The sequence below is a fragment of the Pseudonaja textilis genome, chromosome 1 (genome assembly GCF_049901715.1).
Source record: "Pseudonaja textilis isolate UNSWEBS1 chromosome 1, rPseTex1.2, whole genome shotgun sequence".
NCBI classification, from domain to species: domain Eukaryota; kingdom Metazoa; phylum Chordata; class Lepidosauria; order Squamata; family Elapidae; genus Pseudonaja; species Pseudonaja textilis.
In genome coordinates this window covers 272,673,858-272,695,458 of record NC_141990.1, presented here as the reverse complement: position 1 = coordinate 272,695,458, position 21,601 = coordinate 272,673,858, and the positions used below count along the sequence as shown (strand labels likewise).

Sequence of the window (21,601 nt, the reverse complement as noted above, 5' to 3'; positions counted from 1 at the left end):
AAATGGGTTTAAGACCAAAGAACCTTTAAAGGTTATGTTTGCTGACATAATTGGTCCTAAGAAACCTAGTTTAGGAGGTGCCTGCTATATTTTGAGTATAATGGACCATTACTCACGGTACGGTTTCTGCTATCTCATGAAAAACAAAACAGAAACATTCCAAGATTTCTTTAACTGGCTAAGATTTTCTGAGAGAAAAATGAGGAGTAAAGTAATTACTTTAGTTACTGATAATGGGACTGAGTTTATTAACAAGAGATTCCAAACTATGTTGAAATTGGCTGGTGTCGAGCATAAGCGTTCTGCACCCTACAGACCACAACATAACTCGTTTGTAGAATGAAGAGGGCAAACGTTACAAGCCATGGCTCGCACTATGTTATCTGATTCAGGTTTGCCTGAAACACTATGGGGTGAAGCTATAATGTGTAGTAACCATATGTTAAACAATGTAGTTAATACAACAACTGGAGAATTGCCATTCACTCGGTGGCATGGCAGAAAGCCAAATTTAAGTTTTCTAGACACATTTGGAGCTCCAGCATGGGTGCATATTCCCTCACAAGTAAAACTGAAAGGGCAACATAGAGCTAGGAAATTATTTTTTGTAGGTTACGAAGCCAATCATAGATCATTTAGATTTTGGGATCCAGGCCCAGCTCATGTCCATTGTAGCACTAGTGCTAAATTTGTTGAGCACGTTGGGTAGAATAAACTGGAACAGGAATCCAGCAATTATATTATTATTGACACCCAAATAGTCCCTAAACATGAATTAAGTTAACCACAAATAGCCATTAAAGAGGAAGAACAGGCACAGGAGGAGATAGAAGAACAGGAGCAGGTGGAACAGGAGAGTCCACCAGTTATCCCTGTATTACCAAGACGTTCAACCCGAGTAACATGACCACCTGATAGATATCAGGCTAGTGTTGTATGCCAAGTGGATACAGTTCCTGGTAACTATAATGAACTGAAACTGTATCCTGCTAAGGATTAGGCTGTTTGGCAAGAAGCAATGGATAAAGAACTGAAATCTTTACAAAAACTGGAGGTATATGAAAATGTCAGGTTACCATCAGGTGAACAAGCCATAGGGTGTAAATGGATTTATAAACTTAAGACAGGTGTGGATGGGACTGTTACCCATAAAGCCAGGTTAGTAGCACAAGGGTTTAATCAGACAGCAAATGACTACGATGAGGTGTTTGGGCCTAGTCTGAAGGCTACTACATTATGAGCAGCATTAGTGTGGGCAGCTAAAGAGAAATACATTATAAATCGTTTAGATGTAGAGACGGCATATCTGCATGCACCATTGCAACACACTATTTATTTAAAGAAAACTTTAGGTATCAAAAATGATAATACAACTGATTGCTGGAGATTGAAAAAAAATCTTTATGGCTTAAAGCAATCAGTATATGAGTGGAACCAGTGTATAGTTAAGGAATGAACTAAGATAGGTTTTGTAGCTGGCATGGCTGATCCATTTTTATTTAAAAAGGTAAGTAATGGTGTAGTGTCATTGTTGCTATTGTTTACTGATGACATAGCATTAATCACCAAAACTGTACAAGAAGCTACTAAAATAATATCACTGTTAGAGAAGAAATTTAAAATAAAACAATTAGGAGAAATTAAACAAAATCTTGGTTTAAAGATACATAGAACTAGGGGAGGATACAAGATCTCACAGACAGATAAAATTAACCAATTACTAAATAATTTTAAAATGGAAATTTGTAAACTGGCTAAAACACCGATGAGCCAGGAGTTTAGCCACAGTGACGTTTTGGTGTGCTTATGCACGCCCCCTACAGACCTCTTAGGAAAGGGGTGAGGTCAATAGTTGACAGTCTAATGTTGAAGATTTTGGGGTTTGGGGAAGAAACCACAGAGTCAGGTAGAGTATTCCAGACATTGACCACTCTGTTGCTGAAGTCGTATTTCCTGCAATCAAGTTTGGTGTGGTTTATCTTTAGTTTGTATCTATTTAGTGCTCTTGTATTGTTTTGGTTGAAGCTGAAGTATTCATTGATAGGTAGGACAATTGCAATATATAATTTTATATACTATACTTAGATCGAACCGAAGGTGGCATAGTTCTAGGTTGTCTAGGTCTAAAATTTCAAGTCTGGTGGCATAAGGTATTCTGCTACGAATAGAGGAGTGGAGGATTCTTCTCATAAAATATTTCTGGACTTTCTCAATTGTATTAATATCAGATATGTAATGCAGGTTCCAGACTGATGAGCTGTATTCAAGTATTGGTCTAGCAACTGTTTTATATGCTCCAGTTAGTAGAGTGATATTACCGGAGACAAAGCTACGCAGGATTAGGTTAACAACTCTTAATGCCTTTTTGGCTATGTAGTTACAGTGGGCTCTAGCACTTAGATCATTAGAAATGAGTATTCCAAGATCCTTGACAGAGTTTGGATCATCAACAAGGTCTTGACTCTTCAGCCTGTATTTTATTTTCTGATTTTTTTTGCCAATATGTAAGATAGAGTGTTTATTTGTTGATATTTGAAGTTGCCATTTGTTTGACCATTCTGACACATAGTTGAGGTCTTTTTGAAGGGTAGCAGTATTGTCTGTGGTGTTGAATAGCTTTACATCATCAGCGAAAAGAACGCAGTTGCTCTTAATATAATCACAGAGGTCATTAATATGGAGTATGAAGAGAGTTGGTCCCAGAACACTGCCTTGGGGGACACCACTGGTGACAGGTACAGGATTTGATAGGACACTCCCAATTTTTACCATTTGTTGCCTGTTTGACAGGAATGCTTCTATCCAGTTATGTAGATATCCAGAGATACCATAAGACCTTAGTTTTAGGAGTAGTTTGCCGTGTACCACTGAATCAAAGGCTTTACAGAAGTCTATGTAAATTGCGTCAATTGCTTTGCCCTGATCAAGTTGTGTAGTCCATATGTTTTTACAGTGCAAGAGTTGCAGGTTACAGGACAGTTTCCTTCTGAAACCAAACTGTTTGTTAGAGAGTAGGTTGTTTGTCTCTAAGTGGAGGATAATGGATTGGTTAATAATTGATTCCATGACTTTACAGGTGACACAGCATAAAGAGATTGGTTTTTAATTTTCAACTAGGCTGGGGTCTCCCTTTTTGAAGATGGGAATGACTGTAGCTAGTAAGCATAGATTTGGCAAGGAGCTGGTCCTGAAAGATTTTTCAAAGATTATGCTTAGAGGTTCAGCTATGGCAGTGGATAGCTTTTTTAAGAAGTAGGCACAAACTCCGTCCGGTCCAATAGATAAAGATGGTTTTAGATTGCGGAGTGCTTTTTCAACATTGTCTTCTGTAAAATCAATATGTATTAGATCATTGTAGTTGTCTGTGGTTTGACTAGGAAATATTGGGCATGATCCATTGCTGTTTACAAATACTGAGCCAAAAAATGTGTTAAAGACGTTGGCTTTAATGGTGTCATCGTTACCATTTGGTTCTTTTAGGGGTGGGATGGACCTTGAGTCTTTTAGTTTGTTGTTTACAAAATTGTAGAAAGCGCGGGTGGAATTGGTACGTAGAAGGTTTTCCTCTTGTTTAATGTGATAATTGGTACATTCAGTCTTTATCTGGTGGCATAAATTTTTGTATCGGCTTTTAAAGTTGGCAACGTGACCAGATTTGTTTTTCCGCCAAAGGGATTTCTTTTTGGATTGGAGCTTACTTATTGTTATGGGTAATTTGTTTTTTCTGATTTGGGGAGTTGTTATTGGTACATATAGTTTGATGACTCTTTTGACTTCAAGTAAAAATATGTTGTAATGGTCTTCTACAGTATTTCATCGAGTGAATAGAATTTGCCAATCAAGAGATGAGAGATCATTGTTTATAAGATCATAGTTGCCTTTTTTGAAGTTATAATTGGGGATCCTGTCATTATGGTGATTTTTGTGAGGACATATGTTGAGACAAAAGTCAATCATGCTGTGGTCACTATTGGAAAAGGGTTCACTAATTTGTATTCCATAAATTGAATTCAAACTGTTGCAGAAGATGAGATCGAGGCAGTTGTTAAGTCTAGTATTGTTGGTTACTAGTTGTTCCAGTCCTAGTGTGGCAACGGCATTGTACAGGGTTGTATGAATGGGTTCAGATGTAGTGTCCAAGAGGTAAGTTGAGGTCACCAAGAAAAATGAGAGGGTGTGGGCAGGAGGCAGCCCATGTCAGTAGTGGTTAGCTTGTTTGCATGAATTATATCATAGTCAGGGGCACGATAGCAAAGTAAGAAGCGGATTGAGATGTTTAAAGACAGTTCACAGATGATGGTCTCGGGAAGAGCAAGCTCTTGTATAATTTGGATCTTTTTTAGATTTAGAGACTTTTTATAGAATATCACAGCTCCTCCATGTTCTTGAAGGGAAGAGTATGGACCCCCCTCCTAAGACAACATCATACTCCAGTGTTTTTAAATGACCAGCTTTCAACATCATTCAGCTATCATACTATATTACTAGAACTGCCAAGAAATACTTGGAAATACAATCTTTGTAAATAACTACTCACATTTTCTCCAGGAAGGTGTAACGGGAAGCATTGTATATAAAGGGGTTCCGAATGAAGTCCATGATATCATCTGCCCAGTTCTGAAAAATGAAGTCAAGGGTACAATCTGAAAGTCCAAAACTTGTGAAGTATAACATCTACATGTCAGCACATGAGTGGGTGTGCCCGGCAGTATTTCCACATGGAATAAATGCTCATTTTCCATTATGACTATTCTTTCTAAAGACAAGATTCTAATCTATGCCATTTGTTTGAATCATTGACATCTACTTTCTATGTATTTAAACTAAGTGGAAGCAATTGACATCTTTCTCCTTCTATCTAAAATGGATGATCACTTTGATACTCTTATTTAGGCAATTGTCAAAATAAATAGAAGGTCAATAAATATCAACTCCAAGTTTTCTTGAAGATAGTCTGTAAGGGGCGTGCATAAGTGCACCAATGTGCCTACCATCCCTGTCCTAATGTTCCCCTTTTATTCGTATCCATTTGATTAAATTATTCATAATCATTTTATACTTATATCTGTTATCTAATACATGCTTGACCAAACAAACTAACAAACAAATAAATAAATAAAATAGTTCCGTCCAATACACTTGGTTCTCCCTGCCATCTTTTGTTTTCATCACAGTTCTGTGAGGTAGATTTGGCTAGGACGTCATGAGTATTTCAAGGTCATGAAGGGAATTCATAAGTGGATGGAGATTTGAATATGAAAGTAATCAGGCCTAGCATAACCACTATGTTACACTGATATTATGTTTATTTAGCTTTTAAAACAATCATATATTGTTCCATTTTTGTCCATGGCTGTATTATGTGAAATACTTTAGGGAGGAAATGGCAGACACTGGTTTTAAACCAGCTTTAAACCAGAGATGGCAGACACTGGTTTTAAACCAGCTTGGACATTAGGATTGCAAAAAAAAAAAATACCCTGCATCTCTAACACAGCACTTTAGACATAATGTCAACTGCTTCTCTCAAATATGGTACTGTATGGCTATTTTGGTTAGCTTTTGCTTACATTAACATCTGGAACTTTACTTTATTTTCTTACCTTGCCAACATTTTCTTTATAAGAAACAAAATTGTGAAATGTGAGGTCCACCATATCAGGACCAGAAACCACAGTCAATATCTTGTGAAGAAAATTGTTGTTTGGAAAATCCAAGTTGAAAACTTCTCGGAGTTTGTGATTCTGCAAAGGATAGATATAGAAATCAATAAATAAAAACACATTAAGAAGAAAAACTGAAAGCAGAAGTGAGAAGACTTGAGAAAAACCTGCTTTAAAATTCAAAATGGGATTGGAGTTTTTGAACACAAAAGAATACTTTAATGAAAATAATTGCTTCTTAGGTGTATATTATTGCACATCTTATCAAAATGGCCTTTAAATGCTATAACCAACATAGGGCTATTGAAGAAAAAAATGTTTTCAATATTCTGCTTTTTTAATTTGCATTCAATCAGCAAGACATTTTGAAGATATTTTGTTTCTCTTTATCTTGTTCCACAAGCTTGGCTCTGATAAGAATCCTAAATATCTCTCCTAGTCTGGAAGTACAGGATAACTTCTAAGGAAGCAGAGCAAAGACAGTATCTACACTGGAATCTTGTCCCAACTAATGGCTACTTTTCAAAATGCAGTTGTTGCTCAGTACAGAGGAGCATTGCAATAATTGATCTTAAAATTAAATGTGTCAATTGTTACTCTGGGAAAAGGAGGAACTACTTGAGCACTTCCATTTTAATGCTGTTGCATCAGGAGGATAGTTAAAGAAATACAAGAAATGCCATGCAAGTGAGTCACATATCATTGTATTACAAAATGCTTACATAAATTGGTCCTTGTTTGGCACTAAGAAAGAAATATTGTAAAGCTGTGATCTTGTTGATGCTGCACTTTCAAGTGTTGCCAAGAATGCCCTGTGTGACTTGACCACGGGAGACTTTGGCGATTGCCATTCAAACTGATCTTTTTCTTTTCTTTTCTGAACTCCTTTAAGTGCATGCAAATCCCAACTTCCTAGCAATAGTGCACTTCTGTGGCCTATAACTAACACACACACATGTACACACACACCAATTTTATGTCCACAAGTTTCCTCCCTCCATGATAGTTCACAGGATAAGCTTGACTCTTACTTCTAAAAATCAATATTTTTGCTCTCCTTCCCTTTCTTCAGCAATATTGTGTTTCTTCATGGCATATCAAGGAGGCACAGCCTTCTCAATCTTTTCTGTTAAAATTTGTTAGCATTCAGCTGTGTCAGACTGCTAGCAGAATTATTTTCAGATCTCTGAGAAATCATACCGGAATAGAACTCAAACAGAGAAGGTGTCAGGGCCAAATTTGGAGAAATTACTTTGCACGATAGGACCTTCTCAGTCTCATTTTTAGAGCTGGGGAAAACATACTGGGAAGGGAAAGATGAAGATGGAAAAATCCACTTTTTTTCCAGTACAGCTGCAGGCACTTAAATACATTCTAAGACTGCTATTATTTTGGAGTGGAAGTTGTTTTTCGTATCATCTCAAATTGCCATTGGCCTTTTGTACTATGCATGATGTTACAAAAGATGAGGGGGGAATTTACTACAAAAGCATTTTTGACTTGCTGATAAAACAGCAGTGAGCAGGGACATCCTGGGGAGATACGAAAAATGTCAAGATGGTCACAACTGCTCCTTTTTTCTGCTTGTGACAGCTTTGGGTTTAAGTTTATCACAAAAGATGAAAGGATGTTGTCCTTGATTTCTAAATTCTCAGTCAGCTCACCCAATTTCAGGAACCAAAGTCTCCTAAATTTGAAAGATATTAGGTTAGAGAAGACTTTTACGTATCATGTCATAAACTTACTTTAGGAATCTTTGCAAATTTCCCCACTCTAGTATCTCGGATGCTTGTAATATCCAAAAATTCAATCTCCTGCAAAATAATAAAAAGTAGCACGCACAATTTTAGCTTCTGTGAAAAACAAAAAATAAACCTCAAATCCAGATCATTCTGCATAAATAAGCACACTACCCAGAAACTTTGGGACTGAGCTTCAGTGAACATGAATTAGCATACAGTATATTTTATCAATTTTTCTATAGGTTTAAATCTAACAGATTCCACTACAAGTAGATTCAAAGACCTTCTTTGTGAGACTACTTCAAAACAGTAAATTGCTGGGGGAAAAATCCAAGCTGGGAAAAAATCAGATTGCTGTTCAACAGCTACAGCATATAAAAATCATTTTATGAAAAATGTATTTCTTGGAAAGATGTGTAGATGCTTACAAATACATTGCTCCAGCGAACTCTTTTTACATCTTATTTTACTGGAGAAATGATGAAATAGTACCTATTGACCTATTGTTTAGAATAATACAATAATACAATGTAATCCTTGACTTACATTTATTTAGTGACCGTTCAAAGTTACAATGGTACTGAAAAAAGTGACTTATGATCTTTTTTCACACAACCATTGCAGTGTCCCCATGGTCACATGATCAAAATTCAGGTGCCTGTTAACTGATTTGTACTTATGACCGTTGCAGGGTCCCAGTGTCATGTGATCACCTTTTGTGCCCTTCTGACAAGCAAAGTCAATGGGGAAGCCAGATTCACTTAACAACCGTGTTACTAACTTAACAATTACAGCAATTCACTTAAAAACAGTGTGCAAGGAAGGTCGTAAAACTTAACAATTTTTTTTTTGCTTAGCAACAGAAATTTTGGACTACATTGTAGTTCATAAGTCAAGGACTACCTATAGGACAATAATAAAATAAATCAAAATTGCTGAATATGATTGACAATAAATCAACTCTAATGAATCTGTTCTGCCAGGTTTCACACTATATGCCAGACAGAAGTCATAGCCATATTGTCAGGCTTTTGAGATTCTATTATTATATCCTGCAATAGAACTCCAGTAGTCCTTGTGGAGTCTCATTTCTGGACTGGTCTATCCAATGGTGGGATTCAAATATTTTTACCACCAGTTTGGTGGGAGTGCGCCTGCACACACTTTGCGTGTGCATGTGTACCAAACGCACACTTTGCGCAGGGGCAGAGGCATCTGTGCAGGCGCAGAGGCATTCTAACTCACCTCCTGAAAGCCTGAATGATCCTGGTCGCTTCAGCACTGCTGCACGGCACTCTGCTGTGCCACGCAAAGCAGCTGCGCTTCTAATTCAGAGGATAAAGGTGAGTATGGTAGCTTGGGTAGATGGGTGGACCCAACAGCAGAGTGGCAGAGAGAACCAGTTCAGTCTTCACTGCTCATTGCTGCTACTGGCTCGGCAGAACCAGGCTGAACCGGTAGAATACCAGCATTGGGCCTATCTCAAAAGGCTGATTTTTGCAGCTTCTGGTTTGAGCTTCTTCAGTGACAGACCGAAACCTCGTCTCTGCGAGGCTTTGATCCGTGCTCGCTGCTGGAGCACCCTGAGCCGGCTGGTGTCAGGGCTAAGCCACCCCGTAGAGGTGGTGAAGATAGGGGAGACTGCCTGCAGGGTTGAGGAGAGCCACATCTCTCCTCCCCAGCTGGCCATTTCTCCCTTTCCCGAAGGCGGTTGCAGCGGTGGTCAGAAATGGCCACCACAAAGAAGAACTCGACCAGAAAAAATGTGAAGGAGGAAGATAAGAAGAGAAAGTTTTTGTTGACCAGGTCAAACAGCAAAAGCAACAAATAAGGTACCCTGGAATTGGTTGACCAGGTCAAACAGCAAAAGCAACAAATAAGGTACCCTGGAATTGAAACATGTTCCCTAAGAAGATTTTTAAGCTGTGAAGGAGAAGGAAAAGGGAAAATATTTGGTTTTCTCCTTTTCCTATACTGACAGCTAAGAGACTTAAGCAAGAAATTGGAAAAAAAATCCACTTTGACATCAATAGGCATTTAATGCTGAAAATAAAACGTCAAAGGGATGATAAAAATTTCTGTATAATTAAAAGCTTTTGAAAACAGGAAAGGAGAGAAAAAGAATAAAAGGGCAGGATCTGGAAGGGACGAGACTGCCTGGAATTAAAAAAGAACTTACAGCAAAATCTCAACAAGACTTCCAAAAGATACATTCTAACTGAAATATTGCAACAAAAACCCCAGGAAGAGAAAGTCGAAAAAAAGAAATAAGAAGATATAACTCGGGACTATCTGGATTTCTTGATGATTTCTGGATTCTTGGTTATTGTTTTGAATGACTAAAATCAATTGGGTGGTTGTTTAAAACTGTTTAAAATGGCTCCACTTTTAGAAGAACTGAAAATGGAACTTAAAAAGTACAAAGAAGATGCACAAGAAGGGAGAGGTTCTTTTGGCTTCGTATTTCAGTTTTTAGAGATGGAGATTTGGAATTATGAGAAACAACAAGAAATGCCTGCAGAACAAGAAGACTGCGACAAAGAAGAAGCCACCTTTAATGAACAAGTAATCTTAGATGAGGGGAAAAAAGGAAAGGGGGGAAAGACAATGGAAAGTTTAAGATTGGGAAAAACACCACCACCACCCCAAAAAATAGAGTAAAAAATAAATATAAAATCAGAAAGCAACAGAAGAGGGTAATGCAGAAGAGAGAATTAGTAGAGAGACAAGGGGGTAAAAAGGGGAGGGAGAAGATAAGAGGGAAGAAAGAAAGGAAAAGAAGTTATAAAGGACAGAAGCAAAATGTAGAGAAACAGGGCCTATTTAGAGATAATGGGTGAAAACTTAATGGAAGAAGGGATTCTGCAAAGGTACATAAGATAGTATTGTTATATTAGAAACAGAAATAATTTTAGAAAATATGAAACAATGTATGATTAAAATGTCTGATAAAATAGCTATCGTAATTCAGTGGAATGCTTGTTAATAAATAAATGTAACAAAAGGTATATTTAATGATTTATAAAACATATGTGAAGAGAAATAAGGGAAAAACTAATGATGGAGATTATATGTGTTTTTAAGGAAGTATGATATTTAATTGAACAGAAGTGTTAAAGATGTTAAGATTTTAACGATTTTTAATGATAGAACTGAACTGGAATGGAATGAGGGTTTATGATTACATCTATTTACAATCTTTCTTTTTGTTTTTAAAAATATAGTGCGTATTATAAGAATGTACCAAGCAGAATTTGATTGGAAGTTATGTATTATGTATTATATTGAAGGTTATAAACTTAAGGTATATGTTGAAGTTTAAATAAGAGTTGAATGGATATAATTAAAAGATATAAAGGTGTCATACTCCAATTAGTAACTACAGGAGAAAATTAGTTTAATGAGAAAAGATAATATGAAATTGAAACAGAACAGACAAAAATATAAATATAATGATGAATTGAGATGAGATAATCGAAATAAAATTGAGAAAATTAAAAGAGGGGAAAAACTATATAGAAAATGTAAAATAGTATAAGATATGGAATAGAATACAAAAAGGAGCATGAAATTGAGTTTTGTGTCTGTATAAAGAAGTTCAACCCGGGACCATGTTATTTTCAAAAAAGATGTTTTATTTGTATTTTGTATGTGTGAAAACCCAAATAAAACTTTATTTTTTTTAAAAAAGGCTGACTTTTGCAAAGACTCTTGCTTGAGTATACTGCTCATTGCACAATTTGCACTTTCTAACTATTGAAATTTGGCTCATCCCTCCCCACCTTCACTCTGAACCAAAGTAAACATTGCTGTTCTGTGGTTATTGCTGAGCAACCACAAGGATAATGGCAGCTCTGATACAATCACTGATCTTCGTTCATGCAATTTTTAAAAACGTAAGAGTCTCATTTTATTATTTTGGTTTCTTGAAGTTTGCAGCAGCCAGAGGAAAGAAGTTTAAATCTGCCTCAGGATTTTTGTTTCAAAGGGTTCATATTATATATCTAACAGTGTTATCACAATTCTTCAGCTTGCTGAGGTTAGCTATTTCAGGGGACAAATTAAATATTATTTGCAAAGAAATATTAACACTTCTCAATTCTGTGTGGTTTTAAAAACAAAGACAAATGTATACATTCCTTTCATGTGAAAGTAAATCAGCTGTTGACTACCGGTAATCTTCCTTTCAAGATAGTTTGTTTTGTGTATAAACTAGGATCTAGAAGCCAGTGAGATGGGGAAAATAAGGAAGTATTGGACCCTTGTGGTTCTAGTAGAAGAGAATTTCTATAAAATTGTTGGTACTCTCTAAGCTTGGCTGGTTGCTTGTGAACATTTCATTACGAACTGGCTAGCACCCACAGAGTACCAAGAACTCCACAAAGCAAAGAAAATGTGCTATTTAAATTTGAAAAGAGAAAATGACTGGGAGACAATGGGTTGTTATATCTCCTGACACTTCTCTTCTCAAAAAAAAAAAATCCTCTTCAAAAGCTGGTTTCAATATAAAAAAAACAGTTCAGTGGGTTAACTGGGACATAGTGGGCTTTCACAGAATGCACTTGAAAGAGATCATGCAAAACCTAGATGAATATGTCGAAATAATAGATAATCATTCTGGCAAGAATTCCGTGAAAAGAATAAAGCTAAGAAGACAAATCTATAAATTTCCTTCATCTGAGAGCAGATAAGCTGCTGACTAATCTTCCTTTGCAGGTGGTTTACTTTGTGTATAAACAAGGATCTAGACAGAAGCTACTAAGATGGAGAAAACAAAAAAGCTTTGGCCACTTGTGGTTCCAATGGAAGAGAGTTTTATTTTATTTTTAGAATTGTAGTTGTGAGTTCAAAATCCAAAACTGCATGTATGAAAAAAACCGTGATGAAAACCGTGATAAAAATAAATATTTTTAATAAACAATAAATAATAAAAACATCTCACTAACTTCATTTCCAAATAAATTTAATATGTTAACTATGTTTTCTATGGTTTTTTGGGATGATCAGGTATCATTACTGTTATTTTATTTTATGTGTGGCCCAAACCAAATTTTCATCTTCTAATGTGGCCCAGGGAAGGTGAAAGGTTGGACACCCCTGATCTAAACAGAAGCTACTAAGATGGAGAAAACAAAAAAGCTTTGGCCACTTGTGGTTCCAATAGAAGAGAGTTTTATTTTATTTTTAGAGTTGTAGTTGTGAGTTCAAAATCCAAAACTGCATGTCTTTGAATTATTTTTTTATTTTTTTAAAAAAACCCAGAACACTGGCAAACATTTTTATATGTCTGAAGAGTTTGGAGAGGCAGCTGGAGGCAGCTACGTCATAGAGGCATCTGTAAAACAGGGACGTGTTGCAAAAAGCAGCAAACAAAACAAAACAAAACAAGATTCATGACCATCTGAAAAGACAAGATAATGTAGCTATGCCTGGGGCCTAAAATTATCTAGGTGTCCAGGGTTTGGTAAGCAAAATATTAAGTGAGATGAACATTCAGGTGGATCTATTCCAGAATTTTGTTTTGTTATTCTAAGATTTAACACTTTCCCAGCTCCCACTATATACGCACAACAAATAGTACATACTTCATATGTGGGCTAATTCTCAAACATTAGTTACTGCAGAGAAGGAAGTCACTGCAAACCACCGTCTCTGACTTTCTGCTAGAAAGCAGTAGTAAGCAAGCAAAATACTGTGCAAACTTGACAGCTCTGGTTTTCTGCAGTTTTTCTTTGAACTGAGAAATAATTGTATCCCTTTCCTTTGCATTATGACTGGTCAAGCACAGTATTATCTAATCACCACATCTCAAACACATATCTGTTTGTTGTTGTTATATCTGTGGATCTCTTTGATTCACATATTCAAACCATGTCTTCGTTTTGCTTATATTAAAATATTTTTAAAATATGGAATACAAACAAATGCAACAAGAACAAAAAATAGTGAAAATATAGTGCAAAGGAAAATACATTACAGTAATGAAAATAAACTAAATGTGATCAGAAAAATTCCTTATTAACAGAAAAAAATCCACATAACTACTTAAGCCTAGTGTTAAATCCAGACCACAGAGAAACATATTGTATCAACTTCTTATATTTAATGCATGCAGATTAAAATAAATAAATAAACAATAAACTCATACCCAGGATCCATTCCTTAAAATCAGAATGATAAGTTTCTTTCAAGTTATATAAAATTATCTTCTTTGCTGTCCCCTAGATCTGATACAGCAAAGCTCTTCATGAGATAAAAAAATTCCATGTTTTAAGAGTATAGTTTAAGATCCTAAATGGCAATATTTATTCCCAAAATTGAATTGATGTATGTAGTGATATGAAACAAAAATAAGGCTATAGCTAGAGAAGAGAAGGTGACAAAAGTGGATGCTTTCCAGTTAAGTGCTACAACTCTCAGGGATCCTAAAATTGCAGGCACCTCAGTGGGTGCTAGAACATTAGGACCATGCTGTTTAATGCATATTTCAATTGCTAAGCAAATAATACAGGTAAATCATATTTAATATGCAATCTCTCAAGTTCCTTAAAACAGACATTATAATCAACTGATTTAAAGTGTTGATGGCTTGTTTAGCCCAAGAATCCCAGTAAAACATCTTCCTTGCTATTTTCACATGTGGGTTAATTCCAGCCTCATACAGTTTTTGGATCATATCATAACCTTTTATGCATTAATTTTTTTAAAAAAACATACCTGGCATATGTCAAGGCTGAAAGTCAAAATCCTTAAGTATACCAGGCCCCTGCCAAGAAGTCTTATATACTTGCTATCCAAATAGGCCCAGAGAGAAAAATAATCATAAAAACTTTCTTCCAACACATGCAGAAATTAAAATAAAACCCCAGTGATGGAGTTTAAAATCTGGTATGTTAAAAGCTGCTATCTTCATAAAGTAACTTCTGTTTGGTCAAGGTTATTCAAGGGGCTTTAGTTTCCCATAAATATTTTCTCATCAACTTATTTATCTGTGTAAAATATTTTAAGTGAATTAATATTGGAATCCCCCTAGAATATACATTAATCTCTATGTAATATCCAGTTTTATAAGATTAATCTTGCCCCAAAGGCTTAAAGGGAATTTTAACCATTAACTTATCTATTAAAAGTGTATCTATACATTTGGATATATTTGAGGCAATGGGAAACCACTTCTGCAAAACCTTACCAAGAATCCTGCAGGGATTTGTCTAGAGAGAATCTCCAAGAATTGGATATGATTCAATGGAAGAAAAAAAAACATATTTGATATACTTTGAGAACAATATATAGGTAGCCATCAGTTTATGAGCATTTGTTTAATGACTGTCAATGATATGATGGTCTCTGGAAAAATGATATATGACCTGTTTTTGAAGTTATGACCATTACAAATTCAAATTCCAATTGTGTTATATGTTGAGGGCTAGGTGCAAACCTACTGTAAGTATTCTATAGAGTCAGTGGATATTATATATAAATCTTATGATAAATTCCAAAAGTAACAAATTAAATGTGTTCCAGTCATTAGTGTAACCAGAATATAAACCAAAATGCTATAAGCTTTGTTGACAATATTGCATGATTATCAAGAACAACTATAAGATAATCAGTATATAAAAACAATTTATATTCAGTATCAAGTGCCGCTACACTTTTATTTTCTGGAGACAAATAGGAAAAACTAATGGTTCAAAAACCAGATTAAAGATTAAGAAATATCCTTGCTGGGTGTCACATTGTAACTTCATAGGTTGAAAGATAAATGCATTTGTAAAACTCTTGCCACTGAGTGCAAATGCGAAATCATTATCCAATACACAAAAGATGGTGGAAGTCCATATCTTCCTAGAAAACATGTTATAAATTCAGCCTGAACCATGTCAAAGGCCCTTCTAACACCCAATGAAATTAGAACAGCTTATTTCAATGTATCTTCATGACATATATATAATATCAATCATCAAGCAGATGCTTATCTATTTTTTATAAATCCAGAATAAGATGGCTAAATTACAAATGGTACTATCTTAAGCTTGCTTGTCCACATTAAGCAAAGATATGAGTCCATTCCTTGTAATCTTGTTGGGTCTTTCTCAGGCTGATAGTCAACTGTTTACAGTAATTTAGAAGGATTAAATGACTTTAGGCGTTCGCCAATATCGGTTCCAATAAGCCTGTCAGAGTTCTGGACCATGTAACCTTAACCTTAACCTGTCTACTATTGACCTCACCCCTTTCCTAAGAGGTCTGTAGGGGGCGTGCATAAGCGTACCAACATGCCTAACGTCCCTGTCCTATTGTTTCTTTTATTTTTCTTATATGTACCCATTTCATGTATTCATAACTATGTATATACTTATGCCTATTATCTTGTAAGTGATTGACAAATCAAAATAAATAAATAAATAAAATAAATGTACCTGAACCACCATCTGTTTCAGAGCGATCAGTTTCATTGATTACAACATTTCTGAGATTTTTTGTTTTATGTCAAGAAATGTTTTTTTTTCCTATCTAAAAAAAGTTTTCCATTTCAATATTTCCCACAAAATTGTTACTTCCTTGTTTTTCAGTTAAGGGTTGCTTATTTCATGTACCTGAATATAAATATAATATAACAAATGATATAATAAAACTGATAATTGACAGATCCTAGCTCACAAAATAACTGTTCATCATTGGAATTCTAGATATAAAATTTCATTATTTTTGTTGTATCAAATGGTAACACCAAAAATTTACAGCTTCTCCAGATTACCAATACTTCTGGACGAAACATTTCAGGGTATTCAACCTGTTGTGATCATAGAATCTCCCCACTTTAAATTTTGTTGTTTTAAATGTTTGGTGTGAGTTGTCTGTCTTATTTCTAGCATATAACAAAAATGAATTTTTAATCTTATTTTCTAATTGTTCAAAATTAGAGTCTCTAAATCTCCTTTTTGCTAAAATGAAAGCAATAATGAGTGTCCTGATAGATGTCTTTTGCTTAGCGCAGTGACTTAACATCTTGGTAGAACTCCAATTTATTTTTTTAATTTCAATTATTCTGTAAAACATTAATCTCTTAAGAGACAAATGTTAAAATGCCATCTAAAATTAGCTGAACTGTAATTGCTAAAATTCACAGTCAGAGTCCCTAGAGTATGGTCTGCGATTGTAACAAGGTCTACTGCTCCACCAAAACAGAAGAACTAAAAATAATCTAATCCAAAGCAATTTTAATGAGTTGATTAAAAAAATATTTTCTACATTTTGGATTCTAACAATGCCAAATATTTCTAATATATATGCTTTACAATGCCTTCCAATTTTAAGATTTTTTTTTCTATCTGAGAATCTTAAATTGGAATCTCCAGCACAGATTATGCAGTATACTGATGATTTTAAGATCATAGTTTAGAGAACAGCTATGATATATGTTAGGAGTTTGATTTGTTTCTGAAAGCATTTACTGTATACCGTGGCTTTTGGTGGTCAGGACATACCTTACTTTGAAAAGTCCAATACAGATAAAATCCCTTTGGGTCCACCCGTAGAATGACAGGGTGTGCATTTGCAGATTCCTGGGAGGAAAAAGATGCATAGTTCAAAAATCTTAATTTATTCGTTTTTTAAATTTAGATAAGAAACAACGAAAATGAATACAGATAGTCCTCAACTGACAACTATTCATTTAGTGACCATTCAAAGTTACAATGGCACTGAAAAAGTGACTTATGACCATTTTTCACACTTACCACTGTTCCAGCATCCACATAGTCATGTGATCAAAATTCAGAGAACTCAAAATATGATCATGGGGTCCCCCAACTGTCAAAATTTTGAATTCAGGTCATAGGTAGCCCTCAGGTGGGTCCAATGTAACTTCAAACGGACATAAGCAACCAGTTATAAGTTGAGGATTTCCAATACCTCTGAGGTCAGTTCCTGACATGCTTCATGTTAACAACCTTATTGAGCATTATCTCAAATTCTGAAATTGTCTTGATTCAGAATATACCTTTCATCTTCTAACATACTTATTGCCACTGTACGATATAGTACAAATGCCATGAGGAGGTTTGCACTGATCTGCTTCAATATGAAAGGCTGAGATCAGTGGTGGGATTCAATTTTTTTTACTACCGGTTCTGTGGACGTGGCTTGGTGGTCATGGCAGGGGAAGGATACTGTCAAATCTCCAGTCAGAGGTGGTATTTGCCAGTTCTCCGAACTACTCAAAATTTCCGCTGCCGGTTCTCCAGAACTGGTCAGAACCTGATGAATACCACCTCTGGTTGAGATGGCATTTTGTCCAAACAAAAATTTAGAGGGGACATTTGCAAAAGATAGGATTGTTACAACAGCTTATATCCAAATGACAGCTTGTTCCAACTCGAACCTCAGCAATAAAAGCCAAACTGGTGGTTGGTGGATTAACAGGGACAATGCTACCACCATATCCATCTTGCTTTTTGCTTGCTGTCTGCTTATTTAATGTTTTATATTAATATAAATAATATTATATTTGGATTATATTTATGTGTTTAATTGTAGGCTGCCCAGAATCACTTTGCAGAGTGAGGTGAGTGACATATACCTTTAATTAATTAAATCAATAAAATGTTTGCAAAGCTGGTCCATGAAGGGGTAACAAATAACCTAGCTAAGTTTGATGCACATGTTCCCAATCTGGATACTGTTACTGGCAGCAATTTTAATACATATCTGAAACAGATATAAATAGACAGAGATAGAGAGATCAAATATACTGATTCAGCTTCCTCATTATTGAGCAATGATAATTCTCAAGAAGCTTGAAGAAAAAAAGGGAGATGCTATATTTAGTTGCATTCTTGTACACTGCATGCATCTTCTTGATTATCAAGTGTCTCCATTTACTCATTTTAGGATAGAGTATTTCTTTCTTTTTTTTAAAGGCAGCTTTCTGCTTTTAAGAATGTATTTTTGATTTCAAGGGCTGATCAGTCTGAGTCACGTTTATTGATAGGAAAGCATTAAGACAGAAGAGCAAACATTGAGAAGTTGTCATCCACAGTCATAACACATTGGAACATCCAGCACTTGAACACACTCGTTTTCCATGATGATAAGATGTGCTGTATTTCTGTACAAATTATAATCATCATTTCTAAAATTGAATCTTTACACTCCATCAGCAGATGTAGCCTTTATGCAAGGCTGCCCTCTCCTGCCCTCTTTCGTAAGAATTCTCTCTTTAGTGGAAAGTACGCTAAGGACAACCATGTCAGAATTTAGCAATCTTATGCAAAGCACAGGGGGCAAAGCACATTAAGCAGTAAGTAAAGGAAATAAAAGGTGGGAGATAAGAGAAAAGGAAACATAGCTAAATCTAGTTTACACAAAAACATTCATTATAGCTTCCCAAAGTTTTCTATCCTTGTAGGCTAGCCTTTAGCATTTTATCACACCTAAACACCAATTCATACATTTGTGTGTGTGTGTGTGTGTGTGTGTGTGTGTGTGTGTGTTTCTCATCTCTCTTTTTGGACTCCATCCAATCATAACATTCTTGGTCCTCTCCTTCCTACCAATTCGCTCTTCCTTCTTGTATTTCTTTTACATTCAGTCCTAATCCATGCTATCAATATTATCAAACATTTATTATTTGCCACAGACCATATACCGCTCAGGATCACTGTACAAATATTGCATGTCTTAAAACTTCTCCAGCCGTATTTTCCATCTTTAGACAACAGTCTACCAATGTATACAGATTCATCAACTAGCTAATTCTTCATTACAGGTGTATAATTTAAAAACATCACCATCACATGGCTATTCCACAGCCAAGCCATCCTTTCCACGGCACTATGCAATCTAGATAATATACTGAACATTGCAAAGCATTTGGATTCTAAGCCAGCAAAATGACATAGTGTTCATAAGAAGGCACACACACATACACATTTGTAACAAGCATATGTCTAATGTCCACACATGAATTCCTTATATATTTATTCATGCATATATTAAACAACTGAGATTCTATCCCCTTTTCTAGTCCCTGTATAATGTTGAACAATTCACTAAGCATTTTATTTATGATCATGCATGCTTGACTTCCATCATATACTGCTTTGTGTTATTCCACAGCTAACCTATCATACTATGGAGATAATGTGACTGGTGGAAAATATTGATAATTTATTAGGCTTTGGGGAATGAGTATTAAAGTACATTGGTAGATTCATGGCAATATGTGTAAATGTGGAAGATGTGAATGTAATATTGACTGATATGCCAAAATACTGGAATTTGATTGTTTATTAAGTTTGGAGAGCGAGGAGGCAAAGAAAACTATATTAAAAAATTATAAAATGTATTCTATATTATTACAGATGCCAACAAATGATTGTTGGAAACATGTGTTTTATTTGTTTTGCAAAGGGTATTGTTTTTTTATTAATCAAAAGATGCGGCAATACACTTTTTACTATTGATATTTTCTGCAAAATGAACATTCTGCAAACTTGGAATCTGCAGAAATACGAGGAGGCCCAACATTGTCGACAAACAGACTTTACCTATTACCATTTAAACATAGAGCTTTTTCCATTTCACCTAAAGCATGATGGATATCAATGCAATGCAATCCTTCTGTGCTTTCTGCCCAATTTTGTGAAGTATTTAAAAACTGCAGTTAATCTTAATTTTACAACTAGTAAATTGGGATGCTGAGTAATACACATGACCACAGATTGGTATGAGCACATCTCAGTAAGTATTATATATAAAGACATTTACTTATTAACAGGCCTCTATCAAAAATCTCTTAATCTCTCTGTCAGGGTGATAACAAAAGGAAGCAATTCACCAGGGATAAATTTGCACTGTACTGTATATCATCTCAGTCCTTTTTCTAAGGGCTATCAAAGGCCCCGCTGCTCCGTCTTCCTGAAACAGGCAGAATTGGATCCAGTGATTGTTCTCAATTTGCTAAGACACAAAGCCACCTTAACCCTCAACCATGAATGTTCATTACACCATGTATGTGTAATACCATGCATGTGATCCAGAGCCTCCAAATGGTTTTTCTCCCATGTCCATATCAAAGCGAGAATTGTCAATCGTACTTACATCATCCCACTTAATAAAGCGTTCACCTTCAGTCATGTACTTCTTCACCTCAGGAGGTGTCAGGATAGGAGTAAGCACTGACATTTTGGCATTTCACCTCCCCCTCTCTTCTCTTCCTCTGCCTCCTTTCTGCCTTTTGGAGCTTCTCCTCACGTGGTGCTCCCTGTTATTTCAGGAACCATCATGCTTTATAGGCAGGGAAAATGCTTCAGTGGCTTCCAGAGACAAATGCTGAGCTCCTGATCTGCATAGGCAAACGATGGGCTTTCTAAAGCAGGTAGGAAAACACTGAAAAATCCAGAAATGGCAGGCTAGGTAGACAGACGGGATCAACAGGAACTATCAACTGCAGAAAAGAAACCGACTAGCGAGTTGGTTTCCTGCTGTCAACTTCCCCATCGAAGCTTCTGCTTCTCTCTTCAGCAATTCAGAAATTATTTCAACATTCCTTTCCTTTCTGAGACTTCTTATTCATTTCTCAACATTAAACACTGTGGCAGGGAATTTGGACAGCTCTCCTCAGTACTCAGGGAATGAGAGGATTTGTAGGTCCAATATATCCAGAGAATATGACACTGAGAAAAGCCAAGATACTTGGTTAACTAGCAGCTCTGTTTTTCTTTAGAAACTGAGTCATCCTTGTTCCCTTCCCTTATTAACGGTGGCCTCTTCACAAAGGGTGGATACTGCTTGCCTCTTCAGTGCTTCTCAAACTTAAAGTTCCCTTGGCAACTTAAAGATGCGTGGACTTCAATTCCCAGAATTCCCCAGGCAGCATTACTTCCTAACTCATCTTAAAGTACCATTTTGGGGGGTTGTTTTAGAAAATGCAGCCTGCATCCATGTTCCCAGAAAAAGTATGGTGGATAAACTTCTAAATGAATGCTTCATTGCTATGAAATGCCTCCAGAAGTTGTGAATGCTCCAACACTAGAAGAGATTAGACAACCATTTGTCTGAAATAGCATAGGGCTTCCTGCCTGAGCAGGGTTTGGACTAGAAGACCTCAAAAGTTCCTTCCAAATCTATCATTCCATTATCCGGTTATTCTGAAATACAATAAAATAAAACCATAAGCTAGCAAATCCT

General features: G+C 35.8%; 1 protein-coding gene across 2 annotated transcripts in view; it reads right to left on the bottom strand.

Annotated features, from left to right (window-relative positions):
- The window catches only part of PLCB2 (phospholipase C beta 2), a 74,417-nt gene extending 53,555 nt beyond the window's left edge, over window positions 1–20,862 (bottom strand). Inside the window, exons 1-5 of one of the 2 annotated variants that reach the window (XM_026710292.2) lie at window positions 20,513–20,862; window positions 16,897–16,974; window positions 7,409–7,477; window positions 5,604–5,744; window positions 4,538–4,617 (exon numbers count right to left, since the gene is read on the bottom strand). In XM_026710292.2, coding sequence (XP_026566077.2) covers window positions 4,538–4,617; window positions 5,604–5,744; window positions 7,409–7,477; window positions 16,897–16,974; window positions 20,513–20,596 — 452 coding nt within the window. In that variant the 5' untranslated portion in view covers window positions 20,597–20,862. The remainder of the gene's footprint in view (window positions 1–4,537; window positions 4,618–5,603; window positions 5,745–7,408; window positions 7,478–16,896; window positions 16,975–20,512) is intronic. The other variant, XM_087921813.1, reaches the window with a different exon arrangement.
- Between the last annotated feature and the right edge of the window lie 739 nt (window positions 20,863–21,601).